At 52.6% G+C, this 23,981-nt stretch overlaps 1 protein-coding gene across 1 annotated transcript in view; it reads right to left on the bottom strand.

Moving 5' to 3' along the window:
* The window catches only part of TEX264 (testis expressed 264), a 52,951-nt gene that overhangs the window by 7,972 nt on the left and 20,998 nt on the right, over window positions 1-23,981 (bottom strand). The window contains exon 4 of the mRNA XM_026046460.1: window positions 3,884-4,055. Within this exon, the coding sequence (XP_025902245.1) occupies window positions 3,884-4,055 (172 nt within the window). The remainder of the gene's footprint in view (window positions 1-3,883; window positions 4,056-23,981) is intronic.

The raw sequence follows: 23,981 nt of genomic DNA, 5'->3' as shown, positions 1-23,981 counted from the left end.
CTGCCACTTGCCTTAAAGAGAGGAAAAGGTGCTCAGCACTTCCCAGGCTGAGCCCACTTACCTTGCGACCCGGCTGGCAGCAAGAGCACCGTTTCTGGACTTCCTCTGTTCACGCACGGCCACTGAGCGCAGAGGAGCTGATTTGCGCCACACTTGTGTTGATTGGAGGGCCCCCTCACGTCCCTCCCGGAGCATCCCTGATCTTTCTGGACTGAGGCAGACTCGGGACTGTCAGCACTGAGGTGAATCGAGCAATAATCCAAGGCCTTGTAATTAGAAGGGGGGAAAGGGCCGAAAGGCAGCGTGGGACATTGCTGTACCTGTTCTGCAGCCAGGAGAGAAATGAATGAAAGCTGTCAAAGGCACCCTGGGAACTGCAGGATCATTAAGAGCTTGTACCGGCCATCACCCCTGTTTGAAGAAGCAGTGACTAAGATGAGCCAGGTCTCTGAGGAGCTCACCGGAGGAAATGGGAATTAAAAGTGAAATAAGAAAGGATAGGAAGAAAAATCATTGCCTCTTTTCTCCAACTCAGAGGAGGGCCTATGAACAAAATGCAGCATCCAGGAGAAGGAGGACCAGGCAGCAGCATCCAGGACAGAAAATAGGAAAGTAGGGGACATGTCTCTACCGTTAATATTTTCAGCTTAGTATCTAGCGAGAGTCATGATTTGACTGCACGTCCATTCCTCTCCCTAATGTCTTCTGAATCCAGTCCCCTTTCAGACATTTTGACTGCAATTCTCAAACCTGTGAAGCATTCAAAGCTTTGGAAAGRGCAGGGACAGCCAACAGCTGCCCCTGTTCAGGAGGTTCTCCTCTCCTGCCAGGAAATCCATGCAGAAGCTCCAAGGCAGAAGTAAAGTCATGGAGAGGCCGATCTGCCTGTTGACTCTAACCAAAGTACCTGGGCTGCTGAAATAGGGTCTACCTGACAGCCCCAGACTCTCAACCACTGTGGCCAGAGCAGCACCAACACTGAAACTGAGCTTCCCTCATCAGGTACCTCTCTCTCCAAGAGGAGGCAGCCTTTCCCCACAGCCCGTGGCCAAGGTCCGCGTAAACTTGTGTCCCACAGGCCAGTGGCTGCAGGATACAGATGCTCTTCAGACACCAGCTCCCTCCACACAAGGCTACCACTGAGAAGACCCTCCCAATGGCAGAGATGTGTTCATGACCTCAGGGACACCCAGACAATAAGGACACGACCAATTGGAGAGCTTGTGAGCGCCTTGGTCCTTTCCAACCCTCCACGAGGCTTCGTGGGGAAGGACGTAGTGATCTCAGTCCCAGATCGTCTCCACAGTCCCCAGACCCATTTCTGTTTCTGCGCTCAGCACTGACAATGGTGACAACGATGACATTTCAACTTAAATTTTTAGTCTGTAGAGAGGCTATGCCAACCTCTTAAAGCTATTATTATTTTAAGCTGTTTTTTCTGCAGACTCAGCAGACATAAATGCATCAGATGGCGTTTACAGAAGCTTCTCGCTGCCACTGGAAAGGTGGTGGTGGAGGAGCCACAAGAGAACTGCTGTCACAGCAGGCTGCTATTTCTAGAAAGCCCATTCCAGAGTAGCAGCCATACACCACTTGCCACCTAAAATCTGAGACAGCTTCCTACCCCTTCCTCTAGATGAGCAGGAGGATCCACCAACAAAGAAATCTTGGCAGGAAAGTCACAGAAAAGGCACCAAGAAACCAGGCAGCACAGGAAAATAAATGCACTGAATAATTCCCCATCTGTGCTGGCTGGGGGCTCATCTCCCATCTCGAGTGGGTGCAGCCTGGACAAACCTGCCAAAAGTAAAAAGCCTAAGGATTCGGACACCTTCTCATTTCAGCATTCTCCCTCTCTCGGGAGATCCCTCCATTTTCTTCCATTACAATGGAGAAGCTGTAACTTTGAAAACAGCACATTGACCAAAACCCAGCTACTGGCACCAAAATGGAGTTTCTCAGAATGGTTCAAAACACCTTCACTCTGTCCCGGTGTGCCTGCACATTACAAAACATAGCTCTCTTTCCACAGCTTCCAAAACAAAGCTACTCCAGGCTCAAATTTCCGAGACTAGATGTATAGAAACGTTCATATGCAATTAGAGCAAGCAAGGACCTGAGGGAGCTTTTGTTCAAATTAGCTCTACTGTCCCTTTATAAAAGCAGACAGAAAGCTACACAAAACAGCTAAAGGCCTCTGTCAGAAGAGCATGACAGGTCAGAGCATCACCAGAGCAAACGCTGCAGCGCTGTCCAGCCTTTCTGCCACCCGAGCACCTGAGGCTTGTATGCCACAGCTTCTTCTGCTATATCCATGCGCCTTGACGTGTCTTGAAATGTCCATGCATGACCCCCTTGCATGGCCAGATGTTCATACTGCTCCCTTCGATAGCAATAAGGAGGGAGCAGGTTGTGGGGCATGCTGGAGTCCTGGCAGACCAGGGGCAGCCCCTCAGACAGCCAGATGAAGAGATGAACCGCAGAGCTCCATCAAAACATGAGAGCTCCAAGCTTTGGCAAGATGCTCAAGTTAAGACTCTTAACTTCCGTGATAAATGCAAAGAGCTCCCACAAAGCAATTTTCCTGCTTGTTTTCACAGTGAACGTGATTAAGAATTAAAGCAATTCAAAATTGAAGATGTGTTAAAAAAAAAAAAAAAAAAAAAAAGGGAGAGAAAGGAAAAAAGCTACCGAACTACCCACGAGGCAGAGAGTCCAAGGCCAGAAAAGGCTGTCATGTTTTTTTCATGCCCATTACACAAGCACAGGCAATCTACAGGCAATCTACAGGGCAGATTTCTCTCCCCAGAAAGTCACTGGTAGGAGCCTGCAAAAGTCCAGCATGTAGAAATCCCCGCTGCCTGCCTAAAATGCCCAAATTACACAGCTTTCGTATCTCACAAACATGTGAGCATGTGGGCCGACCGCAGCAACCAGCATCTCGGGTTACTATAGCACTGCTGTTCCGCGCCTACAGCCAATGTGGTCCCTTCCTTTATAAATACAGACTCCAACAGATCTCTTCAAGCAGATGCTATTGGATCATTCTACCAGCAGCTACAGAAAACTGGTATTTAAGTTCTTTCACAATCCCAACGTGTAACAGTTGAAGATGAGATCAGGAAAGATGTATATGACAAAGGAAAAAAAAAAAAAAACCCAGATGCAACCCAAAGCTGYGATATCCAGCTCGGTTATACAAATACCTGAGGAGAAGATGTAAAGAGGATGGGGTCAAACTGTTCTCAGGGGTGACCAGTGATAGGACAAGAAGTAATGGGCATAAATTTTTAAAAAATAAAAATGAAATAATTAAAAAGGAGTTTCATCTCAAGCTTCATCTTCCTCTTCATATGAGGAAGAACTTCTTTCCTRTGAGGGGGCCAGAGCCCTGGACTGGCTGCCCAGAGAGGTTGYGGAGTCTCCTTCTCTGGATATCTTCAAAACCCGCACGGATGCCACCCTGTGCCCCATGCTCTGGGTGTCCCTGGTCAAGAAGGGAAGGTTGGACTWGATGACCTCTAGARGTCCCTTCCAACCTTAACCATTCTGCAAATCCATGATTCTGTGATCAGAGGGCCAGTGAGATCAGTGATCTGATCAGTGGGAGCAGATTGACCCTTTCCCTGACATTATGGGCATGAGCACGTACTCTCCAGGGCATGGCATACATCCTCTGGGATGAGATCAGGTTTTATCTTCACCATCACAGTGACAGGATTCACTGAAACGAGGCAGTTCCCTCATCAGGCAGGCACCAAGCAGGCACAGATCAGCTCCCTCGACTGCTGCTTTCACAGAACTGCAGTGGAGACATTTTTGGCCCTCGGCCTTTGGGAAGGCAGGTGCCAAAAGGAGAAGTTTTCACGGGACTCATGCATACCTGTGATATCTGTCTGTGCATCTTCAGCCTCAGCTGCCGCAGCTCTGCTCTTCCTCTCCAACTCTTTCATTTCAGGCACATAAAAGTCCCCTTGGCGAGCAAGGGGACACACGAAATAGATTCGGTCTTCTTTGTAGATCTCAAGTCTGGGGTGGGCACACAGCTTCCTCTCCTGAAACAGAGCAGGCAAGCACAACATCAGGAAGGCTTCGTCCACCTCCGGCAGCCACCTCCTCMAGCAAACCTGCCGTGAGAGGCTGGTGGAGTTACAGAGCAACCAGCTTCAGCCCTGCTGCCAGTGCCACTTGTGCCCAATGGAGAGACAATGGGTGCCCTTCAGTGGATGCCCACAGGCCATCCAGAAGCCACAGTGCCCTCTTCCCCGCTGCAGCAGCAGCTCCTGCACGTGAAGCAGCGCAGCTTCGAGCAGCACAGGCCAGCAGCAAGCGGCTGTACCCGGCTCCCAATGGAGCTGCTGCACGGCTGAGCCCTGGGGAAGCCAACACACCCGCTCACCTCCAGCGGCCCCTTTCTGAAGACCTAACTCCTCCCRGTGATGAGCAGGGGCATTTTGGAAGAGCCTCATGGCACAGGCAGCGAGCCGGGGCGGGAAGTGCTCCCCGCCGCAGCGGTGCTTTGGGGGGAAGGAACAGGGGGCCTGCTCCACCACAGCACATGGAAGCGCCAAGGCCCTGCGCCCCACACCCTGCGACGTCCAAGTCCTGGTGAAAACACCAGCTCATCCCAGAGTCCGTGCAGGACTCCAGCAGCCTCAGGCCGGGCCTCTGCGGCCTGCCACCCCCACCAAGGGCCGGGGGGAACCCCACAGAGCTCCAAGCCCCCATCCTCTCCTCCCAGCACAGAGGCGAGCGCCCTTGGAGCGGCTGCAACGCTTCCCTGCTAATTAATATAATCCAGCAGCGACAGCTAAAGCAGCCCCTTTCAGGGATGCGAGGGCAGGGGGAGTTGCAGATGAACTTGCTGCACTTCAGACAATCTTCCCTCTTCCTCACCCAACTTCCACCTCCCACCCCAGCAGCCCACTCCAGGCTCACAGAGACCCAAGCATTCCTGGATTTCATCCTCTCCCTGTTCCAGCTCTACTTACAGGTCAGGTGAAGCCCAGGGAATTAAAGGGTGTGGAAGGACGGGATATGGGCCTCTCAAGACCAAGGGAACCAACCCAAGCTGTGCAGAGCTTGGGTCTGACTCCATACAGAAACGAGGCACTGGCTGCCCACGACCACCCTYTTCCTCCCTGTCCAGTCAGAGACTTCTTCAACCATTACAGGCCAAAGCAAGGTCTGAACAGCCTTCCAAACCCTCTGCTCAATCAAGAAAACCCCCGCAGTTTATTCCAATTGCTGCACCAAACCTCCTCTGCTCCCAGGAATGGACTGAGCTGCCTTCCAACCCTTGCTGCCCAGGGAATGGACATATGGGATATCACGGAGGTCCAAACCAAAAAGGTGGGAWATGGAGCAATGGTGATGAGCGAGCCTGGTTGGTGGATGACCTCTCAGCGATCCCAAGAAACTTCAAGCCCCAAAGTGAGGAGCTGACGGCAGCCATCACCTCTAAAACAGCAACGTTCAAGGCCAACAGCAGTCCCCAGAGGCCATTTCTACCTGTGGGCTCAGGACCTGCCAAGGTCCACAGGAGCCACCTAAGGACAGGCAGCACAGGAAGGAGGCAGGGACACCCTGCAAGGAGCACCCAGCACATCTCTGGGCCCCTCTGAGACACAGACCATTCAGAATATCCTTGCAGGTGCTGGCAGGGCCAGGGGCAACCTCCGCACTGACTTGTAAAGACCAGTTTCAAGCCAGGTTTCCTCTAAAGAGGGGCCAATACTCTGATTATAGGCAATAACCATTACCTCCAGTCAAATCAATGCTACCCAATTACTCAAACCTTCGGATCGGAGCCAAGCAACCTTTCCAGATGCCCTGAGGGGAAGTATGGAAGCAGGACATACAGTGAGAAAAGCCAACGTGAAAGCCATTTTCAGGCCTAGTCTTTCCGGGAAAGCCACCGGGAACCCTGACAGCTCAATGCCCTGGATAAAGTAGCCCAGGGTATTTTGCGTCAGGTGTGTAAGGCCCACAGATATTAGTGAAAATCTTCACTTTCTCTCCACGGGACATTATGTTTCCCTGCAAAACAGTGGTGGAAACATGACTTGTAAGCTTGGAAAATATAGGGGACTGCTGATGGAGAGCAGGTTGATGGGAGCAAACTCAAGCCTGGGCAGAGCTGTGGTAGGTGCACAGGACTTACCTGTCCCCTTCCAACGTTTCAGAGCCCAGAYGAGCTCAGATCCAGAGTTCTGGCAGTGTCTTTTATCCAACTAACCAAATGAAGGCAATTTGTGAAATCCCAGCCCCTTGAAAACTCMTGACTAGGCAGGGCCCAGAGGTCAGGCCTGGTCCCCGTTTAACTGGGCCACACAGACAAGCCCCTCAGACAAGCATCAGTGTTGAGCGGGGAAAGCAGCTGTGCCAGCCCCGTGCCGCAGGAACAAGGAAATGCTGCCCCCTCCAACACCCCGCACGGGCGATACCTCTTGTGACCAAGCCGAGAGCGGGGCTGAAAGGAAACCGCGTTTCTGACAAGCAGGCCAGGAGAGAGCCCTCCAAGAAACGCACGGGCAAGTTTCCAAGGCATGCACAGCCTCCACTTCCCACTTCTCAGGCAGGTGAAACAGTAACACACACACATAGATCAAAAGCGGATTAAATAAAAACAAGTCGAGTTGTTTTTAGCAGCAGAGCAGAGGCGGCTCTTGTAACTCTGTCTTTTTAAGCAACACCAAGCAAAAATCCTCCCCACCACTCTGCCCCTTGCTCTGCTACCAACAAGCCCATCAGGGAACTTTCAGCTCCCTTTGTTATTTTAGGTTCCTGCAACACACACCAGAGATCTCCGAGATTCACCGCTTTTCTGGAGGGATCTAGCTGCCCCTCCACCGCTTAATGCAGGCGAGGCCAAGGCAGAGGATATTAGAGCAGAGACCCTCACAAAGACTGACATATTCCAAGTGGCCTKAAACTTGGGGGCTGTAATCCAGCCTCCAAGATATCTCAAGGTGCCTAYTCAAAGTCCACCCTGGGCCTTCCGAACAGTAGGTCTGGGACCTGCTCTCTCAAAAAGATTACGTCGAAGGCTGCTACAGCTCCCTTCCCAATCATAGAGAAAAAGTAGTGACTTCCTTCCAAGCACAAGCAATGCCCCCTTTCATRCATATGAAAAGCAGGAATCATGGTTTTCTAAGGAATAAAAGAGTATGAAGGGCAAGGATTTGCAACTTGATGCAAGGATTTGCAACTCAACAGCAAGATCTGTAACGGAGACAAATCTTTTTCCTGCTTTGGGACTGTCTGGTAAGAGAGATGAGGATGCTCTGTCCTGCCAGAGTAGGGTTGGGAGCTTTCATTGGAAGAAACTTAAGTCTCCTAGATCCTAAGTCACCACTAGCAGCAGCTTCCCACCACTTTTGAGTGCTCAGTGCCAGGCTGTGCCCACTACCCCTCCGGATCATCCACGAGCTGCAGAGCCACTAAGCGCCGAGGCCGAGGGGACRCTCTTGGATGCCCCTCCACCACCAACGTGCACTGCTGGGAAGGAAGCTGCTTTCCCAGCTGCCTAATTTATGCCTTTGCAAATCAAGTCACGATGCAGACTAGGGAGCCAGCCCTTCACTCGGTGCCTTTTCCTCCAGCAGCCCAGCCCCTTGCAGGGCCACCGAGCCCAGGAGCGACGGGCAGCACAGGGCACCGCGGCACACGCGAGCCCTCACCCAAGAGCTTTCGCTCACCAGAGAGAAGGGCCTGGGGCAGGGGATGAGGAAGGCACATGAAGGGACATGCTGAAGGCTGCAGCCCCATTGAGGAGAGGAGCAAGTGCTGCAGAGGGAGCTGTAGAAGGTGCAGAAAGGGAAAGCAGAGCACAGATCTGAGGTGGCCGAACAAGGCGAGGAACATCCTCCCATCCAGGCTGGGACCAAGGGCATGGGGCTTGAGGAGACGAGGCAGGAGACAGGACTAAAGACAGGTACATAAAGACAGGCGCATAAAGGGAGAGGACAGGCACAGAGGGAGGTGAAGCAAAGCGCCATCAAGAGGCAGGGGTCAGTGTGGGACAGAGCAGCCAGAGCATTAACTCAGATGGGAGCAAAGTCACAATCCAGCTGCAAGAGAGAGAAATAACCACGAAAGACTTGAGGCCAGAGTCCAACAGCAACAGAGAAAGTGCACTGTGAATTAGCAAAGGCCCCACAATGTCACAGAACAATAGAGAAGTTCAACAGGCCGTAAGTTTTGCAGTCAAGAAACAAGTCCCTCCATTAACTGTGCAGCCAACAGACGGAGCAGCAAGGTGGATGTGGAAGTTTGCTGGGAAAAGCCCTGGAGCCAGATCCATGGCGGTCTCGCGCAGGCAGAGAGCTCACCGAGACGTGAACAGCGCGACGTTGAGAGCAGCAGGGGCCAGGCCGCCAGCAAGGGAGGCAGAGCCACRGTAACTGGGGCAGAAAACGGGGAGAGTCGCTCCCCAAGGTCGGACAGCATCATGTCTGAGTCCCTGCCACGGGGTCATCCCTCCTAAAGGAGCCAAGACCAGCTAAGCCCAGACCAGTTGTATCCAGGTAGAAGGGTGACAACCAACRGAGATGGAGGTGCCCGTGCAGGGCACGAGACTCCTTTAATTCTATGCAGGATTCTCCAGGTGGTTTTATACATAGATATATCTATAGTGACACAGATATAGTGATGGGTGACATAGATGTATATACATATGCCTGTGAAAGCATCAGATTGACCGCTCGCAAGCCATAGCATCAAGTGACACACACGCAGCGCATCAGCTTCATCCTGACGTGCCCACAGATTCCTGCTGCGTCAGACCTACCGCTGCACGTGAAGCCAATTCCTTCTTGCCCCATCCAGGGGCCATGTTGAGGAGACGCTTGCCATCATCTCAGGAACCATCTCCTACTCAGGGGAAGATGCTCAGCACTCTTCTTTCCCGCATGAAGCAAACACCATCCCCCTCATCTCTATCGCCAGGCCCCGTTTCCAGCTCACACATGATTCCCTTGCTCTCCCCGGGACTTTCTCCCTGCTGTGCCCATGTTTACAGAAAGAGAAAAGCATCCCTTACAGAAAGGCCAAGCATCCCTCAGCCTTTCGCCTCCGCAGCCAGCAGGATTGCACACAGGATTTCAAAAGACCTTTCCTGGCAGAGCAGGAGATAGCATCTCCTCAGCGGCACGAGCCTTCCTCTCTGTCCTATTCCACTAATGAAGAGGAGCTAGTAAAAGGTCCTCCCTGCCCCATCAACTGCCACGGGTGACTGCTCACCAAGTCCTGAACTCARCAGGGCTGTCGCTAACTCAAGGCCAGTGTGGGAGCACAAGCTGACCCAGCAAACCTGATGGCACCACCAGAAGGCAGGCGGGTCAYGGAGTATATGTGGCTCCAGGGCTATAGAAAAGATTCCTTGCTATCCAGAGAAAGTAATCTGGAGCAAAGACAAATCCAGCTGTGGCTAGAGAGTCAGAGGCAAAGCGATGGCTGAATGAACACAAACTAGATATGCAAAGGACAGCTTAACCACAATACAGGTCAAAAGGAAGGGGGGGAACATCTCCCACAGAATATGGGGCAGAGGGAGAGACAGCAGACAAGCCTGCCCAAAGCACAGAGGCGGCAGAGGGTCATCCTGCCATGGCACCCCTTGTGCAGTTCTGGCCATCGCCACCACCACAGAGCCAGCGGGTTGCCCTGGGACAGCAGGGCAGGCGGGTGAGCGACGCCCCCAGACAGGAATCCTGCCTACACCCAGTTCTCTTTCCTAGTCTTGTTCTCCCCTTGTCTCGGGCTTATCCATCTTCACATTGAAGGCTGGCTTTAATTTCAAGTCCAAGGTACCCACCTAATTAAAATTTAATTCACAGCTCAACCTGAAGTCATTAAAACACAAGCTGAATCTTGTCAAAACCAAAAATAAATAAAAACAAATAAGAGGAGGCAGGGGCTTGTTCATGCCACACCGTGCCCCCATGGTGTTTGTCAGGAAACAGAAGGCAAATTGGAGCACTGCAGGGATGGGCTTTGTCACTTCGTCGGGCTCATCTGCTCAGAAATTCAAATGCCACCAAACGGATCTGCTTCAGCTCCCGCTGCTGGAAGAATTCGCTGCTTGTTAAAAGACCAGCAAACAGAGAGCCTGGTGCTCAAAGCCAGCAAAAAGGCTGTTCAGCTCAAGGCCTACTTAGCCCTTGCAATGGCTCCAACAATTCCTTGCAACTCAGGCTTCAGCCCAACCAACTACTTGCCTCAAGATGCTCATTCAGTCTTGGACCTCCATAGAAAGGCCGTGTGGAAACACAGCAGAGGGGCTCAGGGTCCCTTGCTGGCTGGTAAGAAGAGGTAGAACAACCCTGAGATTGCAAAYGGACACGCGAGCCAGCTGGCAGGTCCTCCTGCCTCTCCATCGAGGGCCTGCTTGTATTCCTCACCTTGTATTCGCTCATGCTAGCGAATCCCGTGTTAAATGGTCCGAGTATCTCCGGAAGAGCCWGGTCTGGCAAGGGTGGAACAGCACCAGGAGGACAGAGGTGAAAGGAAGAGAAGGGAGAAGACGTGCAACTGAGAAGAGTTTCAGATGTAGATCCTTTGGATCATCCGTCACCCTCCCCTGCTGCAGGAGCCCCTGCGTTCTGGCGAGGCATTCAAGTGCCTGTTAAATGAAGCTGTTATTGGAAAAGCAGCTGGGGAGTAAGAGACCCATCAGGCCGATGGCTGCTCTCTTCAACCCGGCCCTTGGGAACACGGGGCAGCCTCTGAGCTGCTGCACTCAGTGCATCTGCCGTCCAGGCCAACTGATGGTTTTAGCCAGAGCAGGACACGCTCAAATGTAAAGCGTGGAGGGAGACAAATGATAGTGGAACCTGGACACCCGTACTCTCAGCACAACCCGGTGCCTAAAGCAAGTGTCAGCTCCCACTGGGCACTTCTAGAAAGGAGGTAGAGCTGCTGCAATCTTGTGAGGCACCAGGAGAAGGTGGCAACACAGCATCAGGGAAGAGTCCAGCGCCCAGATTAAACTTCGGTCCCTTCCCTTGCTGTGGTCCAGACCAAGAAAATGCAGCTTCCTCAAGGGGGTAGATCAGCAAGAGCCGGTGTCTGCCTTGGGCAGGTGGCACAGACCCACAGAGAAGCTGCTCGGAGCTCCACCTCAGCCGCTTGCTCGGCAGGCATCAGGTGGCTCCCTCCTGCAGCAGCACCTCCTGCGTGACACACCACTCGCCCAATGGAAACAATAAAAGTTTGTTAAGGGACTGCACAAGGGAGAGAGGGTGCTSAGAGACACTGCACTGGAAAACAAGAAAGGACACGTGGCGGGAATGGCAGACAGGCAGGGACCTGGCAGGTGAACCCAGGGACACATCCAGAAGCTCCAAGCTCATCCATTCCCTCAATAACCATCAGCAACGGCTCTTGCCTCTTCTCACTACGACAGCTGTCCCTCATCTGCTCCGCTGGGACTCGGAAGGCTGCTTTTTGGTATGCCAACAAGTGGGCCGGTGCTCAGCTGAGGGGGGATGCAGGAGGAGGCCTGATGTGCYCCTGGTCCTAGCACATCAGCATCTCCAGCCTGCTGCTTTGAGAAGCGGCCCTCTACCACGTCCCACTTGGTCAGGGGCCGTCCGTGCTCTTACCCTCCCAAGCAAAGAGTCCTGGGCTTTCAGGCTGATGACATAAAGAGATGGCAAAACCTCAAGGAATCCAAGGGCCTTGAATTCGGGCACAAAAATTAGACCTCGAGGATCAGCACACTGAAAGGGAGCCCCTGGCCAGCACCACATCCTCCTCTTTTCCTCACACGCTCCACGTGCAGGATGGCAGCCCCTCTTACATTACACTGCATGCGCTGGGGYAGTGCACACTGGCTTTTGTGCAGGCCCCTCGACCAAGAACAAGGCCCCTTGGGGCCTTCCCTGGTCACCTGTGCTGGAGCATAACATAACCCTCMGGCCTAGGCTGGGGATTTCTCCATTTTCATTCTTCTTTGTCCCATGCGACCCTCAGCGTTGCTGCTGCAGATCCAAGCACACACAAGACTCCTTAGGACTTCCTTAGTTCTCCTTAGGTCTCCTTGGGACCTCAGGTGATGCTCTGCCAGCCCATCCYTAGAGCCAGGCACTCCCAGCCAGCCTGCACACCTGTACAGGGCTCCAAAGGGCAAAGGAGACAACAGYCTGGTTGTCTCCAGACAACCTGGCGCTATTAATGGGACCCACCATCGAGCCTGGAAAGTGGTAGTGCTGCACTGCGCACAAGCGAGGTGACACCAGACATCATAAAGATCAAGATAGGCAACCGAGATGTACAAACCTGCAGCTGTTGCTGCTAAGAAGTGGCCCCGAGACTGGCTTGGGTGCAAGATCACTTGCTGCAGCAGAGCCCTGGTGAGGGTCGGGCACAGGAATGGAGAGCTCAAATCATGGTTAAACATCTCCTCCTTGGTGCCAAATCCCTGACCCTGCAGACAAAAAATGAAATTTGCCCTCCCTTTCCAGGCTTTGAAAAGCGCTGCTCTCCCCCTGGCCGGGATGCACTCAGTGGTACCAGTACCTGACCAGGCAGATGGACAACGAGCACCGCTGCCCGTGCCAGCGAGTGCGTTCCTGCTCACCATGGTGGCCTTTCCTCCTCGGAACAATGCTCCAAGCCCTTAACGATCTTGGTAGCACCACCAGCTCCATGTCTCTCTTTGCACTGGGGAGCTCTGAAGGGGACACGGTGCTCCTGGTGCCATCCCAGCAGCGCTGGGCACAGGGTAAGGATCAGCTCCTTGGATCTGATGCCATCACTCTCCCTAATAGTGCCCTGGGCAGCACTGGCCTTCTTTGCTGGCAGGCTACCTTGCAGGCCCACATCATCTTTCCAGCTGTCATAATGGGGCCAGGGGAAGAGGTGTGTGGAAATCAAGATGGTTTGGGCAAAAGGGAGGATGAGGTGGAAATCAAGATGGTTTGGGCAAAAGGGAGGATGAGGTGGAAATCAAGATGGTTTGGGCAAAAGGGAGGACGAGGCGCTGAAAGGAAAGGCAAGTTCTCTATCAGGAACATGCCAGAGCCCAAGGAAACGCTGCTATTGCCCAATCTGCAGTTCAGGCAGAGCAGTRACATCGAACAGAGCACACCTGAGGCGTCTTTGCAGGCCAACCACAACACAGAGGTTTACCTGGATCACATAACTCTGCCTTTTCCCCGCAAAGGAGGCTCCCAACCCTCCCTTCCACCATCTGCACAGCAGTAATTTGCCTCCAGAAGCGGCCAGCACACACAGTCAGCAACCAACACAGGTAGCAAGCGCTGAACTGTGAACACGATGCTACCGAGGGCTGCACAACAGCTGCTGCTTCCCAGCTTGGAGAGAGGCCCATTTCAGACGCTGGTGAGCCCCTTCCCACACACGTGAGCTCACTGCGAAACCCCTTGTGCTCAGAGCTCTTATAGAAACATAAGGTGATGTTGTTGTCATCAAGAAAATCCCACTTCCACCAGTCAGCAGGAGAAATGAACAACAACAAAACACCTTCCCAGTGCAGGAGACAAGGGAGAGCAATAATGGTGGAAAATGAAAAATCACAGCAGGACAGTAAGTCCTTCAGGTAGCAAAACACATCACCTGACAATTAACACCTCCTGCAGTATCTCTCCCTGCCCTCCGATTKCTACATAGGAGTCACCACCAGGCCCCCATCCTGTAAATCAAACAGYTTTTTGCCACCAGGACAGACACAAACACTGCAGCTTCCGAGACGTCCTCCGCAGTGGCGGGAGGAGCATCTGGGCTGTGGGAGCTGACGAAGGCGGCTCGCTCGAGGGCAGCGTTTTTCATTTTCACCCTGGCGAAGGCAGCCGGCCACGCAATTTACACCTCGGCCGTCTCCCTCGCGCTTCCCAGGGTGGAAAGGCCCGGCTGCTCTTGCGCCAGCTCGCACGGCGCGGCCAGCGGAGCCGCTGCCCTGCCCAGCAAAAGCAGGATGTGAAGGAATGGCTTGGTGGGAATGCCTGGGTACAGGAGCTCCCCTTCCCTGCTCCTCAGCTGGGGGATCCCAGCTCTGAGAGAGGGCTGTGTGCAGAGCCCTCGAGACACAGAAATGGTCTCTTTGATGGCTGCAAGTTCTTACTGGAAGCTGCTGTAGGTCTCCTTTACTTACCCCTTCCCAGGAAGGATCCCAAGATGTTCCTTCCCTTACCCTTTTCCAGCAAGTCCTTGCAGATTTTGCCTTTCTGCAAACACAGACAACCCGAGAACCTCTTCTGTCATTTAGCAACTTGTCAAGATGCATCAGAGATCCTGTAACACCCACCAAATCCAAGAGCATCCTCCTCYTCTAGAGTTGAGGACTGGAGAGACCCCAGGGTGAGGCAGCAAGTCCCAGCATGACGGTTAGAAGAGAAATGTTTTGGGGTTTTTTGGGGCTTTTTTTTGGTTTTTATTTTGCAGAAAGTCAGAGGACAATGAGAGCTCATGGCAGGGGAACCGAGACAGAAATCTCATTCCCCTATCCCTCAGCTGCAAAGGACAAGTCTGAGATACAGCTACAACATCAGACAAGCTCATCACCCTGCCTAAAGGTGCTCAGATGCACACACACARTCAGGGCTTTCTTGCTCCCATCTAATAATTCTGAATAATTCTGATTCATGGGATTTAGGTTCTCCCACAGTTTTACAGCTATTTAGTACTAATCAATCCTGGAACAGAAAATTTCAGAAGTGCAGCAAGCATTGCATTTGAATTTACATCCCCACAGCAACTCCTTAAACTTCTAGGCTTTCCACACTGCCAAATTCAGTTTTGCTCTGGTACAAGCAATGAGATAAGAGAAGCCAGCCAGCTAGCCTGTTTTCTCCAGTTTCTAGGGCCTGTGTATCCTCCACTCTTCCGTTTTCCCCTAAATRCAGTTTTCCAAACTGCATCCCTTCCTACTTGACATTATTTCCCCACTGCTTTCATATGGAAGCTCTCCAAAAGAGACTTTGGTTTTAATTACCTGGAAAGCTCAAAAGCTGAATTTACATTATGAAACTACAGAGTAAGAAATCTGGGTAAACCCTTGGAGTTTCTCACTTGAGGGCTCAGTCCTGACTTTCTGCTTCCATGCGCTGTATAGGTGGCTATGTTGAAGTGAGCACATCAACAGCCACCCATGCGAGGAACTCGAGGACTCGGAGGGAGGTGAGGACCCAGCTGGAGAGGGTTGCTTCCCTCTCGGCCTGTGGGTCCCCAGGGACCAATGTGCTCCTCAGAGGCCTCTGCAGGTGCTTTCCCGATGTTAGTCACACGGCCAAAGAAGAGGCTGATGCAACAATCTGCAGCCTCACGGCTGGCTGCAGCAATGCTCAATGGCTTTGCCCGTCCCCTTGCCTTGGCGAGGCTACCAAGAATTACAGCTGTGGCGATTTCTCTGCTTCTTGTCAAGGCAGAGCCTATTTCTTTACCAGGAAAGGACTAATCGCCCAAGATGCTTTCAGACACATCCCACTTCGGCCACGTAGGGCACTGGACTGCAGACTCCCACGCTCCGCAGGGCATCRGGCAGGCAAGAAGGACCTCTCTGAAACATGAGTGTTCATTAGGCTGCTCTCAGGAAGAATAGATATTAAGCTAGAGAAGTACATACCAATCTTGGGATGCTCATTAGTAGTTTGTTTCTTATGCTGAAAGATTTTCTTTCACGCCTAACATACATCTGAGAGCCCTGAGGGCTCCTGATCCACTCATATATTCAGTGTTATCCCGAACCCCCTTGATTTCTGACAGCATTTCTTAGGACACCCCTCATTTGAGGACACCCCTCATTCTGCAACAGGAATATGCTTGTTATTTCTAGCCTTCTAATTATGCCCTTTAACAGGTCCTGCAATGACACCGTCGTGTGACGACACCAAAGCAACAGACCCGTTAGAGCCACGCAAGAACATGAGCTCRAGCCTTGCCACTTCGCCCAAAGCCCATGGGAAGCATCTGAACAGTCTCGTAAACTGAGGTCTGGGCCCTTCCTGCAGATTATCAACCCTTTTATCTTGCTGTTCAGCTCCAGAGGTCATCCCCTCTAGATGTTCTTCCGCAGCTTGTTTGTCACTAGGACAGGTTCAGTAGATGTGTTACATTAACACCTCTGGGAGGAAATGGCACAATGCAATAAATACCCCCACTCCTTTCTTACCTCCTTGGACAAACTTGTCTTTCTGTCATGTCCCCAGCTCCAAGGCATTATGAAACCTATTTCATGAGGAGCTAAACTCATCCTCACACCACCCCTTCACAGATGAGAAAGTCAAAAAAAAGAAAGTTAAAGAGCTTGAGCTTCCTGAGCTTACACAGACAAAGTCACCAGAKCTTTAGAGCAGAGCCAGGATACAGTTTTGCCTGATGCCCAAAGTCCTCTCACGAAAAAGATGGTCCTTCCTTCCCCACCAATTAGGATTTAACATTTTAACATCAGATAGAACAGCCTAATTTAGAAAAGAAGAAATGCTGACAAAGAGGAAGACTGAGCAGTTTTTAGCCTAGTTTACTGAGGAAGGATAAGGTGATTATGATGCCCACCAGTTTGTCCCCAGTAGAGCCTGCTGGCAAATACCAACCTAATCTGACAACACAAGTCTCAAATACTTGAAGAGCTTCCAAGCTACAGGATAACACAGAGTCAAGAGAGAAGACAGGCTCCTTGATCTCCTGCTAAGGCACAGGGCATGGCACAAGTCTGATGTGATGACACGCCAGGATCCCTCAGGGACGCTCTGAGACACGCACCCAAAGGCCACCACGTATCCTTGGTTGACTGCTCACGCTTCTCCTGCCTCCTCTTTCCTTGCCCCAGGAACAGATGGCATCGGACCTGCCCATTGTTTCAGGACTGATATTCTAAAAACAAGTCAGGGCACAGGACAAGCTCCTTTCTGATTTTTTGTCAGTACATAAACAAACAGAGCGAGCCATTTCCCCATGGGCTTTCAGGAAAGCTGTGCTCAAAGCCCCCGTGCCTGAGAGCTGCCACCTCTTCCCAAAAAGCTGACAGTCCTCAGGGGCAAACTGCAAAGAGCAAGCGACCCTGGCAGGCGCCGGTGCCAGGAGGACTCCTGCGGTGAGCTCAGCTAATGAAGCCCCCAGAGCCTCCAGGCACCGCACGCTCGCTGTGTTAATGATTTGCCCTAGGTAATCTCCCCTGCAAGCCAGCACCAGCAGGCAAAAAGGCAAAAACAACAACAACAAAAAAAGATACTGCCTCAAATTCAGGAGGTCTAAGTGACAGAAAAATCAGACTGAGTCAAATTCAAGGGGAGATTGAGGGGGACAAACGAGCAGCATCTCCCAGCATTGGTGGCAAAAGMCAGGTTGGTTTTGCTGAGCCCAGAATGGGGCCAGAACACAGACCCAGGTGCCCCAGCTTGGTCTGATGGGCTTGGTTGGGTATCTCCTGAGAAAGCTGGAGGCGTGAGGTAGGAGCGTGGCCCCAATCTCTCACCTTTACTGAGTTCAGAGCYGAGGGCAGACAGGCTCCTATCTATGGCTCTTCAGCTGGTCATCAGATCTCCCTTCTGAAGCCTTTGTAGAGCCTCCATGAAAACCTGCTGGTCCATTCAAGATCTCCATAGAGTTAATTTATAGGTACAGCCATAGGCTGCACTGTCARCACTAGCAGCTTAAAGAAAGGCACCTCTCCGAGTGGAAGCAGAGCATATTCATTGGGGGCTCCCAGAAAGAAAGGGTACCAGAAGCCACTGGGGTATCTTCTGCACACAGCTGCGTGGCTCCTGCAAGGTGGATACGGGGCAAAACCAGACAGCTCAGCACGAGGCTTCACCCATTCCCRTAGACGAGGAAACAGATGGGCCGCTCTCCCCCAGAGACCTCTCCAAGGGGGGCAGCCTTGCTCTTTTGCCCCACTGCTTCTCAGCATTGCAGTCCTTGGCGAGCAGCACTTCGGGAGAGCGCTTGGCAGGTTCCAAAATAAACCCAGAGCTTGTGCAATTTCCGGGGGGAAACACAGAGACAACCTCTCACCCAGAGCACGAGGTGGAAGCAAAGTGAGGCTGGGTACCTGCCCTTCCATCCCAGCACTCCCTCCAACTCCTCCTCCTCCTCCGCCCCGCCACCAGTAGCAAGGTCCCCGGGGGGCTCATTACCTCAGCCGCGCGAGGCCGGCACCTGCTGAGCACCCTGCCACAGTGCCAGCGCACGCAGCGAGCCCAGCCCCAGGCAACAAGCCCCGCCACGGGCACGCCAAGCGAGCGCCCAAAGGCGATTTCTTCTGCAGCCACCAAGCCGAGGCRCCGGGCAAGCGGGGACTGGCAGCTGCTTGAGGCACCTTCGCAGTCTGGCTGGCTTTCCTCCGCYGGCTCCGAATCAGCCCTCGACTGGGCAGATCAACCAGGGTGTGAAAGGGAATCGGGCGAGGACAGAGCCCTGCCTCTCTTGGCCCTTCTAGGAGCCAGTACCAAGGCAGAGCTGAGCCCGTCCTATGGGTCGGCAGCCCCGGGAAGCTCGGCTTGCAGAGCCCGGGAGCAGCTAGAGAGCCAGGAAAGCARAGGGACTAAATCCCTCTGGCTGTAATGCAGAAAGCTCTGACGGACACAAGCCACCCCTGCCAATGTAAAGCTGGTCAAGAGACAGCTTTACAGGGAAGCTGGTGGGATACAGAGGCAAGGGATTCTCAGTGGGGCAGGAATGCTGAGCAAGGAAATGACAAATGGAAATGGGATCAAGACGTGAAGGAGAGGAGAGTGATGCACGAAACAAAGAGGAATCTAGTTCTGCAGCGAGGGCAAGATGCGCCAGTTCCTGCAGCTGCATTGCTCGTTTCCACCCCGGCTCATCTCCGGAACAGGTAGACAAAGAAGTATTGGAGCAAATCTTTCTCCAGCACTGACCTCTTGACAATTTTCTCCCAATTCACACTCTGATTATTTTACCGGTGCCCCAACTGTGAATCTGCACAGCATGAAGAGAAGAGCAGCTGGCCACAGCAGATGATAAATATCTGCCTTTGAGCATGTCAAAGAGCTGCCACCATCTCCAGGCAGAAAGAAATCGCTAAGGAACAGCTGAGAGTACCTGATCAGGGAGGCAGGGAGAAAAAGGCCAGTGTCTACAGTGGGAATGAGGCCATGGTTTCCTTCTCTCCAGCTTTTCTGCARTGCCTTATTGCACAACAGAGCTTAAACAGAGGTGGTCAACACATGTAAGAAGCCAGGAGGTAGCTAACAACAGCAGGACTCAACAGCATTGCCTCTTCAAACATCAGGGGCCAGGATGTTGCCTTAGGTTTCATCTGATCTTATGGCCTCTGTGCACAAGGAGAGACCAAGAAGTATTTTGGAGGATTTCTGGATTGTGAGAGCAGCTCCAGCAGCTCCAAGACCCAGCTCCAAGACTACAGCCCCCGACATCGTGCCAGGATATGGACTCACTGACCTGCCATGCTTCCCACTGCCTCCTTTAAAAGATCTCTCGGGAACTTCTGGCAAGCTGAAGGAACACCTTAGGATTCCCTCCAGAGCTGTGCAGAGTAGGATGGAAAGCATAAAACCTCTAAGCACACTTGGGGATCTTCTGTTTGATGGCAGGCGTAYGGAAGGGAAGGGACAGAAGACAGAAGCTAAAGTTTTTAGGAGTCCTATAATGAAAACCTGCGTCTTGCCCACAAATTAATGCTCTGTCTGGCTCCAGGGGATGAGCAACCGAGGTGAGGGATACGGAGCAGTTACCAACCTGTTCTTGCTGCTGCACTCAGCTCTGTCACACACACAAACACACTCATTGAGTGGTCACTGTAATTCCTCGCGTTAGTAGAGGACGAACAAGTAGCACGTACCAGCTGTGCAGTAAGCATCTGACAGTAATTGTACAATCTGTCAGAAAATCACCCCAATTACTCCGCAGCATCAGAAACTCCAAGGCATCCCAACTCTCCCTCAAACCCTTTGAAATGTAAAGCTGCACCGTCTGGCATAATTTAATTTGAAGCTCATCAGCAGCCTCTGCCTCAGATGGCAGAGGCCTTGCTGAGCTTTAGAAGCAACGGGTGCATATTCCAGACACAAAAATCATAGAGACCTGGAGGCCTAAAGACGCTAAAGATCCCTAAAGGCACTCAAACTTCAGCGGCTTGGAAGAGTCAAACACACCCCAAGCCTCACTAGCGACTCCGTTTCTCCTTCCAAATGTCAGAGCGGGCTGGCTGCAAGTTTCCCTTTGCCGTGCAATGAGTCCTGCTGTTTTCCACTTGCTCGTTTGGGATTCACCCCTCTCCCAGGTGGAGGAAGGTCTGGCTAGCAGAGCAGCTTGGAGGCAAGCGTCTCTCAGAGGCTTCATTCATCCAAGCCTGGACCAGCGAGCTGGGTCTCGGAGCTGCTGGAGCTGCTCTCACAATCCAGAAATCCTCCAAAATACTTTTTGGTCTCTCCTTGTGCACACAGGCCATAAGATCAAGACTCCCCGCTTCCAGCCCAATCCCCTAAGTGACAAACTTTAGGGAAAGTGGAAGGGGGATATGTGTGGGGGGGGGGGTACAGGAATCTAATCCAGGCTCTTTCCTGTCCCAGGAGCTCCAAGTCAGAGCAGAAAACTCCAGTTTCTCTCTGTTACCATAAAAAGGGGTGATGCTCCTTCCTCCCCAGCTTCCCTCTTACGTGGGTTTGCTCCTCTCTTCCATGCTGGAGACCCATCCTTTCTCTGCATTCTAGTCTCARACTTCCTGCAGTCCCTCAGACTGCTAAGATATCTCACCTAAGAGAGAGCACAGCAGAAACGCAGCTGCTCCAACCAGGAAGGAGCCTCCTGCTCACTGGAGCACTGAAGTGACCAGGAAACACAAGTGTTAGGTGGGTGAGGAGCAAAGCAAGGGGACCCTGCCACAGCCTACACATAAGGACTGGTTCCAAGGGGTAGCTTCAATTTCTTCCCAATGTCAACCATCGTAGAACAGGTAAGGAGAGATATCAGCTCAAAGGGCACAGAGACCCAGTGCAACGTTGTTTTCCCAGCCTGTTGTGATTTAGAGCAGGAGACCGCCTTGGTCGCTCCTTTTTGAGCGACAGAGAGCGCCGCCAGGTGCCTGTCCCCCCAGCCCACCACAGAAGCAGAGCAGCTCGTCACGGCAAAGCAGCTCGTCACGGCTTACTGCTCGTTAGGCGCTCGCCAGCTCTGCCTCTGGTGGAGCAGCGCCAAGCACGGCAGGAAGCCCGGGCACCGCTGCACCTTTCAAAGGAGCCAGGCCGCGGACATCCATCAACTGCCTTACGCAACAGCCYGAGGAGACATCACATCTCTCAGGCCCGGGAGGCCGCGCTCACCTAGAGTCCTTCCAAGCAGCACCGGCGCCAGGAACTGTCAACATATCTATTAAAGGCTCCCATTTCTGCCGGCTTGGGTCAAGGAGAGAGGCTGGAATAAGCAGCTGCATAAGAGCTGGAAAAGAAATGGGACAAAAGGAAGCCTGGAGCTGGGTGTCCCAGGGTTTTCCAAAACCCCATCAAGCCAAGAACTAAGCCAGCCAGTTGCTCCTCTTTCCAGGAGCAGCCAGAGCAGGCTGCAGCAGCACTGAAGTCCTGTAACAGCAGGTGCCTAAGGACCGCAGAGAACAACAGTCCTGGCCCCACGGCACTGGGCAAATTCGTTTTAAAAAAGGGTCGGATTTCAACAGTAGGATGTTCTGCAGTCCATTGGGACACAGGGTAGAGTTCAACTTGGGAGAGCCACTGGTTAAAAACATCCTGACAGAGGTGGCCAGTTTGCTGCTCAGAACAGGTCACGATTTATTGGCTTTCTCTAGGTCTCTGCCAAAGCACCTCACCTGACACCTTGCCCAGGGCCATAAACACCCCTGCCGTGCGAGCGAGCGGAGAGAACGGGCTCTGCAAACAGCAGTGGAGGGAACACCAGGCTGAAGAGAGCAGTACGCGCTGAGAGGGAGCGCGTGAAAGCCACTCCAACAGGGATGAGCTCGGGAGAGCTCCTCTGTGCCGGTGGGCTCCACAAGAACTGATAAACTCAAGGCACCACAAACCTGCCGAATGTACCCCACGCCACCAGCACGCACCGCTTCCAACAGCTGGTCACCACAACTGCACAGCATCCAGAAAGGCAGCAGCTACCACATGCAGGCAGAAACAACAGGGCTAYATATAACTGTGGTGAAACAAGGGGCCCTGAGGGACTTCCACCTTCACCCTCCGCTTCTGAGTAAACAGCTGGGGTTAAGCTCCCCACTGCAGCTCCAGTCAAGCAACTGAATAACAGACAGCATGAGCGTGCGTGACAATTCACCTTTCTGTTGAGAGCCGAGGTGTCTGTGCCAGGCCTGGCCGCGCAGGCAGCATCTCCCCGTCCGGCCTGCACTAAAGCCCCTCACACGGGCCCTTCCATAACCGGGCACCGGAGGAAGGAGCGGGCAAGCGCAAAGCCCCACAACTAGCAGCTCCCCTGCTGCACAGGAGCTCTCTGCACGGGAAGGAGCATTTTGTTATTTCATCCTCATGATCAAATCGCCTCCCAGCCATAAGATCCGCTCTAATAACCCACCGAGGCCGAAAACCCTGCGATCCAGCCATGTTCTCACTCAAAGCCAAATGGAAACGTTTTCCCTCTCTTGCCTCCGTAATGAGGGCCTTTACTAACCTTTTATACCTAACTAGAATAAAAAAAAGAAAAAAAGAAAAAAAAGTTAGTCATAGCACAACGGTAGCTTTTCCAGACACAAAAATGCCATTACTTTCAAATCTATTATCTCACCGCTCTGCAGGTTTCAAAGTGGGAGCTTCACAGAGCTGGAAACTGGGCCAGCCACCGTTTGCAGGGGGAGGACAGCATTTCTAAGGAGTCGTTTCACGTTTGTTCGGCTTCGTTTTACCATTTCTCAGGCCCAGCACAGCTGAGGACCGATCATAGGGGCAGGGGGAAGAATCAGCCCAGTCAGACTCGTTAGGGCTCCATTAAAATATCAGCAGATGGGGAGATCAATCACAGCCTTGAATTTACTGCCTAGCCGGGGGAGAGGCCCCAAGGTTTGCGCTGGACCCATCTCCAATGCCTGACGAGAAAAATCTTTCAAGCTGACTGCATCCCCTGGACTTCTCTATAAATACATCCAGGGGAAGATGCGCGTACAGATTGAGTCAATAAAGAGATCTGACAGAAAAGCACTGTAGTAGTTTACTCTCCCTTCTTGCCCAAGGCGAGCCATTTGCGTTCCCGCTCTCCCTTGGACAGCCAAGTAAAATATCACTGGCTTTCTCCACGATCATTAATCCTGGCTGCAAAGGAGACGGGGGGAACAAATCTTTGTGCCTGAGCGGACGCATCTCTATGACAATTTTGCAAGGCTGGATAAGCTTTTACAAGGCTGCAAGTCTGAGGTTTCCAAAGCAGCTGTGGAGGCAGTGAGAGGCCTTGCTGTCCCCTTTTGGGAAGCAGCTTGGGGATTTAAACGCCACCAACGGGACCCAGTAGCTCACAGGGAGCCCCACGCCAGGCCTTAGGCCGTAGGGTCCTCAGTAGTTGTCCCCAGAACCTGGCCTGTATGCGAATGCAGATTCTTGAGAGAATGGCTGGCTCTCTTTCCTGAAGCTGTCCCTGGAAACGCTACCTGCAATGGAACGGGGATGGAAACATGACCACCATGATGGATGTCACAGAAAAGCACCCACAGTGGCAGGGCCCAGCAGAAATGCTGACCTGAGCAGCCAGCGGCCCCAGRGCTCCTTCCTCCAGCCCTAGCCATGAACTCTCCAAGGCCAAGTCTAGGTGGTCTTGGGATGAGCCAGTCTGGCTGCTCCTGGGCTCTGTACACAAGCTGCCACAAAGGCAGGTACAAGCTTTGTGCCTCTGTACACAAAGGTGCCAAGCTCCTGCCACGTCCATCTGGAACTGACACCTCCTCGCCAGGGTTCTTGTAGTTTTCTAGTGCCTAGAAGATGAGAAGCTGCCTCAACTTGGCCATTAGAGCAGAGAGACGGCATCTTCCATAACATCATGAGTCCACAAAAAACAGCAACATCGTCTCCCATAAGATC

The sequence above is a fragment of the Nothoprocta perdicaria genome, unplaced genomic scaffold (assembly GCF_003342845.1).
Source record: "Nothoprocta perdicaria isolate Ctin4 unplaced genomic scaffold, notPer1 scaffold_443, whole genome shotgun sequence".
NCBI classification, from domain to species: domain Eukaryota; kingdom Metazoa; phylum Chordata; class Aves; order Tinamiformes; family Tinamidae; genus Nothoprocta; species Nothoprocta perdicaria.
The sequence above is the reverse complement of the archived record's forward strand: the minus strand, read 5'-3'. Positions and strand labels throughout refer to the sequence as shown.